Source organism: Phalaenopsis equestris, unplaced genomic scaffold, assembly GCF_001263595.1.
Source record: "Phalaenopsis equestris unplaced genomic scaffold, ASM126359v1 Scaffold000002, whole genome shotgun sequence".
NCBI lineage: Eukaryota > Viridiplantae > Streptophyta > Magnoliopsida > Asparagales > Orchidaceae > Phalaenopsis > Phalaenopsis equestris.
This window is the reverse complement of record NW_018164444.1, coordinates 53,011,100-53,018,788: the sequence shown is the minus strand read 5'-3', so window position 1 is coordinate 53,018,788 and position 7,689 is coordinate 53,011,100. Positions and strand designations below refer to the sequence as shown.

Here is a 7,689-nt window from a genome sequence, read left to right as displayed (position 1 = left end):
CTTCCGATCACTGCATGTCAAATCATCTTGGTGTGTGATGGCTTAAGATCCTTGGACCAATGGAAATGAACTATAGACAACTAATAGTGAAATTCTATTCAAATAAGACCACTGAGATCTTCTAAGGACTTAAAATGATTGACTTGAAAGCCATAACTCCCAAAAAGCTTTACATTCTCCCTATGAGAGGTTTCCCCTTCCATATCATCCCCGAAGGACAGGATGAAGCAACCCATGCCCACCCAGCAGATTTGGACACCCTCTTAAGTGATTTCAAAGATACTCTTCCACAATCACCAAGGCGGCATGTTATGGATACCTCATACCAACAAGGAATTCAACAACAGCCACCCACATGAATTAAGGGACTCTGGAGGCTGCAGTCGAAGTGTTAAAAAGATTAGTATTTAGGTTTAACAGATGGATGGTTCGAAATTGTATAAGCAAATGAATTGCGGATAATTATAATAGGAGGTTTTATTACCAATTGAGTTGTGTTTGTGTGGTAATCATACTCATAGATTTTAAATAAGAGACCAAAGCTTGTAAAAAGGATATTCCCTTCTGCCACATACCAAAAGACAGAGAGACATTATCATAAAATATTTGTAAATAGGTGTGTACAATTTATTAATTTAGTTTATATAAGAGTGTATACAACTATGTACATCTAAATTAATGAAAGCACTAAAATATTTGTGAAATATGACATCACACATAATACAAAAGATGTAAGAATGTGTATCAAAATTAATGTAAAATATCAGGACCCATAAAAAAGAAAAGTGCATTTTGTACCCAAGTGTGAACTACTCTAAAATTGAGTTTATAATATTAGACACAACGGACAGGATATGTGGATGAGTTGAGCCAACCTCCAAGAAGAAGGTACCGGAACCTCATTGACCACAAGATATTAGCAGTTAACGGAGAGAACAAAACTCATGCGTTGGCTTTTGGGGGAGAATCAAGGAGGCTGGATTTTCCTTTATGAACCTCTGCATGAAGTAGTCAGGTTCACTCCTATTACCTTTACCCAATAGCAAGACACCATGTTTTGTAGGAAACTCTTGCCTCTACTGTGTTGTGTGGGTGTTAAGACTATATGTGTAGCAATTACATGAATAAGTTCGCTTGACCTACCCGAGGAGCCTTTGAGCCTCTAGTTCTTCTTATTTTGCTGACATCCTTCGATAACAGGCCTACCAAAGGACGCACCCCGATCCTACTTCCATGGCATAAGAAACAGGCGCATATGCGCATAGGCTATAGAATATAGAATCTCACCTCTGACTCTATCAGCTACTGTACCGAATTTTGAGCTCTTTGGTCAGAGGTTGCCTTTAGAGCTCACTTTGCAGGTGAACTATCAGAAGATGAAACTTTTTCAATTCAGAGAAGTGTGTGACGGGAATAAATATACCTTATGTAATACTATGAAAAACAGAGTTGCATGTTCAGACCTGTAAACATTAAAAATCACAACCTATAACTCGGGAAATTATTAAGTGCAAATTCCACACTTGTGAACAACAAAGCACGATCAAAAGCTAATACGTGAACATGTAATATTTCTTGATCATTATCCATCAGTACATTCATATTCGCATGTAATAGATTCCCTACATCAAATAGACAATGCTCCAACATCACAATTTCCAAACTGAGAATCATCCTTTATTTGCTCCTTCAGCATATTCCAAACATCATAGATCTTACCAGCTTCAGGGTGCTTTGTGTCTCCTACCATGAACCTGCAACTCTCCACAGCACTAACCTCAACAGAACTCAACCCAGCCTCCTTCTTCTTACCATACCTCTTCATCTCTGCTCTCACCCTCACAGCATCTTTCCATCGCCCAGCCAATGCATAAACATTAGACAATGTCACCTTCCAAGCATTTCCATCAGGCTCCAACACAGACAGCGCTTCTGCTGCTCGCTCTGCAATTTCAACTCCTCCATGAATCCCACAAGCTCCCAACAACGAACCCCAAATTGCCAAACCTGGTTGAACGGGCATCTCATTAATGAAACACTCTGCCTCATCGAGTTTCCCAGACCTTGCAAATAGATCCACCACTGCAGCATAATGTTCCATATCGGGCTCAATGCCATAGTCCTTTTGCATGCTATTGAAGCAGTCATAGCCTTCACTAAGTAATCCTGAATGGGTGCATGCTGTAATAACATTCTGAAATGTTATTGCATTAGGCTTGAGAAAGCTGTGTTTTTTAAGCTTATCGAAAGTGTATAGGGCTGCCTCACCATTGCCATGGATACCATGAGCTAGAATCATTGTGTTCCAAGTGCTGAGATCACTCAAATCCATGGTATTGAATACCATCACAGAAAAATCAATCCTGCCACATTTGGCGTACATGCTTATGAGCGCATTGGACAAGAGCACGTCAGAATTAAAGCCTGATTTTATTGCATATCCATGAAACATTTCTCCAAGTTGCAGCGAAGCGAGTTCAGCACAAGCTTGGATCGAACTCAGCATTGTGATGTCATCTGGAGCAAGGTCAATTGTATCAGATCGTTGTAATTCTGTGAGAAGCTCCAAGGCCTTGACAGGACTGTTGTTCTTCAGGAAGCATGAAATCATGCTGTTCCAAGATACTAAATCCAGCTCTTTCATTCTTCTGAACATCTGAACAGCTGAATCAACCTGCTCCAGCTTTCCATACATATCTATCAGTGAATTCTCAATGAAGGTGCAAGGAAAGAAGCCTTTCTTTACCAAGAACCCATGGAATGTTCTTCCAAATCGCAGAGATTTTGAAAGCATGCAGCCACGAATGATGGCTGCCATGGCATCCAAATCAAGAAAAGCATCTCCTTTTGTAGGCCAGAGCTGAACCAAGACTCTAATGCCCTCACAAAGAAGCCCGTTCTTAGAATACATCTCCACAAGAGAATTCATCACGAAATCATTGCTTCCAAGCGTCAATTTTGAAATCCATGCATGAACCCAACTAAAGAATCTTGGCTCATTCATCAAAGAGCAAGCCTGAATGATGCTCAGCATAGTCACAAAATTTGGAAGGAGGCCATCTTCTAACATCATAATAAACATATTTATCGCCTCACTAAACATTCCCTGGAGGACATAACCTGAAATAACACTACTCCAAGAAACGACATTTCTTTTCCCCAAACCGTAGAGCAATTTCTCCGCACTAAGCAAAAATCCTAACTTCGAATACATAGAAATTAAGGAATTGCTAACAAAAACACTCTCAAAAAACCTTTTTTTCAAACAATACCCATGCACAGCCCTCGCCATCTTCTCGTCCTCCTGTAAAACACAAGCTTTTGAAATGGAAGCGATGGTGAATTCATTTGGAGGGGTTGCTAAATCAACAGAAATCAAATCAATAAAAACTGATAGAGCAGCAGTGGCTGAACCGTTGCGGCAATGACCGGAGATTAAGGAGGTCCAGGATACAATGTCCTTATCAGACATTTCATCGAACAGCATACTCGCAAACCCCATCTGGTCGCACTTAGCATAGGCATCGAGGATGGAATTAGCAACGAAGAGGTTGGAGTGGAGTAGACCGGATTTGAGAGTGGCTGCGTGAAAGGAAGCTGCGAGAAATATGTCACTTTTGGCGGCGCAGATGTTCACCGCCTTGACGACTGCTGTTGCGTCAAAGAAGAGAGGTTCACGGCCATAGAAGCGGGGCGGTGGGAGCTGCGGGGAAGCAGAAAGCATCCGATTTTGGAGGAATTATTGCGAAAGAGTCAGGCTTTCTTCCAGCTCCGTAAATATGATCCATACAGATTACTGTTTTATGGGGATACACATTACATGCTTCTTCATCAATATAAAAAAGAGTCGAGTGTCGAAATAATACTTCATTATTTATATGTGATTATTATAGTTCTAAAATTTATAACAATATCAAAATAGCCCTTCTGGACGACTATTAGGGGTGTTCCGTAGCACATTTTTAACAGTATTTAGCCCTATATTTAACCTAAAAAAGGAAAAATAAAATCCAACTTTCCATTAAATCCAATTCTCTGATGTTTCCATTTCCTTTCCTCCATTTTGTCTGCTGTGTAACTTAAATCCAGATCTATCAAATCCGATTGTGAGGCTGATTAAACGGATTTACTCCATCATTGTGAGTGCGCTCCATCTTCAGCGCTGGCAGATAAGATTTCTCAGATTTGATAAATCCTCTGCCCAGCCAAACACCGCTTTAAAGTTCAATTTTAAAATAGTCGGAAACTATTTTGATACTTCTATTAGCTTTGAGACCAAGACAGAGCTCAGTTGCATTTGAGTTGATCAAAGGATGGCATTGAGATGTCAAAATGCTTGGCGAACCCAACAGATCTATTATCATATAAGTTTATGTTATTTAATTTTGTTTTGATATAAATAAATATATAAGAATTTAAAAGTTGTATTTTTAATGTAATTCCTAGGGCTAACCGGCGGCAATGATGTTTGCTTACCCTCGCTTGATGTTCTCTGAATTACTTAGGAAAGTAGAAAGTTGACAGCTGATGTGAAAATGCTCCATTCCTAGGGCTCACCGGCGGCAAGCCAGCAAGCAATGCTCGAGTTGTAGTGTATTCTACATAACGAGGGTCATTTACATACATATCACATAATTTACATATATTTATAATATCTAGCACCTAAACAATCATATTTACATACACATCACTCAGAATTTTTAACATCACATCAAAAATATCAACATCATTTATTTTTTAAAAAATAAAATACACCATTTTATGTATAGATTTATACCTCCGAGGTATTATGAATATACATATCAAATTTTGGATGTTAGATATGTAAATACGTAATTTGAAAAACTTCCCTTTTAACAAATATACAAGAAACTATTATTATTATTATTTAATTTTACATAATTAAAAGACAAATAATATCAATCATCTTTAAGTTCAAGCAATGAAAATTTTGACAGAAATTATATTTGTTTCATAAAGACATACTACAAACGCCCAGAATAAGCATATGAAACTAGTTCTAACAATTATAAAGTCGTACACAGCACATGCATGACTCGTGCAAAAATGTAAAAAAGCTGCGCTCAGGTTCAATAATAAAAAAAAGGGTAATTTACATACACACCACACAATTCTTTTGTATTTACATATCTGACACCCAAATGTTTATATTTACACCTGTAACACCTTGGTGGCATATGTTGAAGTCCCTATTTTGTGTCCTGTTTCGGTTCACTAGTGGGCTGTACCGGTCCGATTATATGTTTTAGTTCTGTGTTTTGTCTTTTCTGTAGTCTTTGCTTCTGGTATCCTATAAATAGTGGGACTCTTCTTCATTCATCTTTTAATAAATAAGATTGACCTCCTTCCATTTGCAAGTTATTATGGTATCAGAGCATCAGCCCCTTGGCGGAGAAAATATTATATCAGGAGTTTTGACGTAATTTCATGTGTAAATAGTAGTATTTAGGTGTTACCGTATTGTGGTGTTATTTTACCAATAACACCATTCGCACTTAATCCGGATGTAATATTTTTTCCTCTCAGTGACTCCCTCTTTCCTTGCAGGCTTGGCTACTTGTTTTTCCTCGACTTTGGCTGATTGTCTTCTTTTCTCCTTTTATTCTGCTTTTCCCTCCTTCCTGCATGCCGATACTTCGGCAAGACTTTTGTATCGGTTAAATCTTGTCAATCTGTCTTTCCTGGAGAAGATTTTCTGTTGGTGTTTCCTTTTTCTACTTCTCTCCATTTTTTTTTTCTTTCTTTTCTCCCTGTTCCGCTCATGAGCACGCAAATAAATTCGTCAATCAATGTCGATGTGGCAACCAATCAGAATAGCCCTTTACGCACTGATCGTCTGAGATCCCAACCCAACTGAAATATCTGTTGGGAAACATTAAAAATGTTGTCCCAGCTGCACTTACAGCTAACAATCATCACATCTGAAGGGCACAAGTGCTGAGATTCTTTCGTGCAAATGGATATGGGTATGAGGAATTTCTCGATGGTTCTTGTCGCTGTCCTAATCAATTCATCCAAGATTCTTCAGGAATTGATGTACCCAATCCTGATTTTAGCAAATGGATCTTCATGGATCAAAATCTTGGTGCAGCTCTTCATTATGTTGTTTCCTCATCCATTCTTCCATATCTTCTTAATCTTGAAACTTGTGTTGAAATATGGAACACTGTTGAACGAAGAATTCAGTCCTCCAATCGAGCCCGCATTCTACAACTCAAGAATGAACTCCACAATATTTCAAAAAGAGATAAAACCATAAATCAATACCTGTTAAGTATGACTCATATACCAGATAAAGAACAAATGCTGGAGCAGAACAGAGCAAGACAGTAGAGCGGAAGCAGCTGTCCAACCGAGGGGGAGTTTTGTTATGTGGGTTGGGGGTGCGTGGGGAACGTCCCCACGGTACTTGGAGCGGAACAGAGCGAGCCAGCATGGCGGAGCAAGTGGAGTGGAGCGAAAGCATATGTCCAATTGAGGGGAGTTTTGTTATGTGGGCTGAGGGTGCAGGGGCAACGGTACAGTACAGGGGTAATTTTGTAATTACATATTGTATACCAGGGTTATATATATATGTTGTATTGTAACCCTAAGGGGATTTTTGTACTCTTGTCATGAAGCAAAAAGAAAGCCGCCGCTCTGCTCCTGAGGAGGTAGCAAATTTCCGAACCTCGTTAAATGTCCGTCTTTTCTTCTTGATTTATGTCGATTTTTGCGTTTACTTTGCCTTAATACCTCAACAATACCTTTTCCAAATCAGATAAAAAGTTGATATCCTTGCGACTGCTGGAGTAATTCATGACACTGAAGACATAACACTTTATGCTCTTGATGGTCTACCTTCTACTTATCATGCGTTCAAGACGTCCATCTGCACTAATCTACAACCAATTAGCTTGGATGCTCTATATATGTTTCTGTGCAGCGAGGAACTTACCTTGGCACAAGAAGCCACAAAAGAAGCTAATGTTTATAATACTACAGCATTGGCTGCTCTAAATCGCAGCAAGAACAAGGACTTACCTACTATTTCTTACAACTGAAATAAGCAACATTTCAATCCTTCCAAAAATCAGTTCAGTCCATCCAAAGGACAACCGTCTAATGAACCTCGTCACTCCCCTAACAGCCGGAAGAATAATATCACTTGCCCAATATGTCAGAAAGTTGGGCACTTCGCTTTTAAACCTTGGCATAAGCATGATCATACCTATCAGCCCACAACTGCTCTCGTTTCTGATTCAATGTCCAACTCGAAATACCAGTGGATCTTGGACAGCGTTACTACTCAACATCTTACTGCTACCTCAAATCAGCTTCACAACATCCAAAGATTACAAAGGTGACAACACTATTACCATTGGAAATGAACAACAACTTCCTATCGCTCACACTGGTTAAGGGTTGCTACCCACGCCCACTTGTAATCTCTTACTTTCAAATATTAATTATGTACCTAACATAGCTTACAATCTACTCTTGGTTCATAAATTAACTACTCAAAATTCATGCATTATTACTTTTACTATTAACGATTACACAATTAAGGATCTGCGGACCAATAAAGTTCTCCTTGAGAGAACTAGCATTCAAGGGCTGTATCCGATTATCATTCCTACAAATGACTCCAACCTTTCTCCAAATTTTGCTCTTATAGCTGTTCAGCAG

The 7,689-nt window shown here is 39.0% G+C and overlaps 1 protein-coding gene across 1 annotated transcript; it reads right to left on the bottom strand.

Moving 5' to 3' along the window:
• Positions 1-1,627: 1,627 nt before the first annotated feature.
• Positions 1,628-3,724, bottom strand: LOC110018931 (pentatricopeptide repeat-containing protein At4g35130, chloroplastic-like). Its single transcript, XM_020716413.1, has one exon. The coding sequence runs from the start codon at positions 3,722-3,724 to the stop codon at positions 1,628-1,630; it is 2,097 nt and encodes a 698-aa protein (XP_020572072.1).
• Between the last annotated feature and the right edge of the window lie 3,965 nt (positions 3,725-7,689).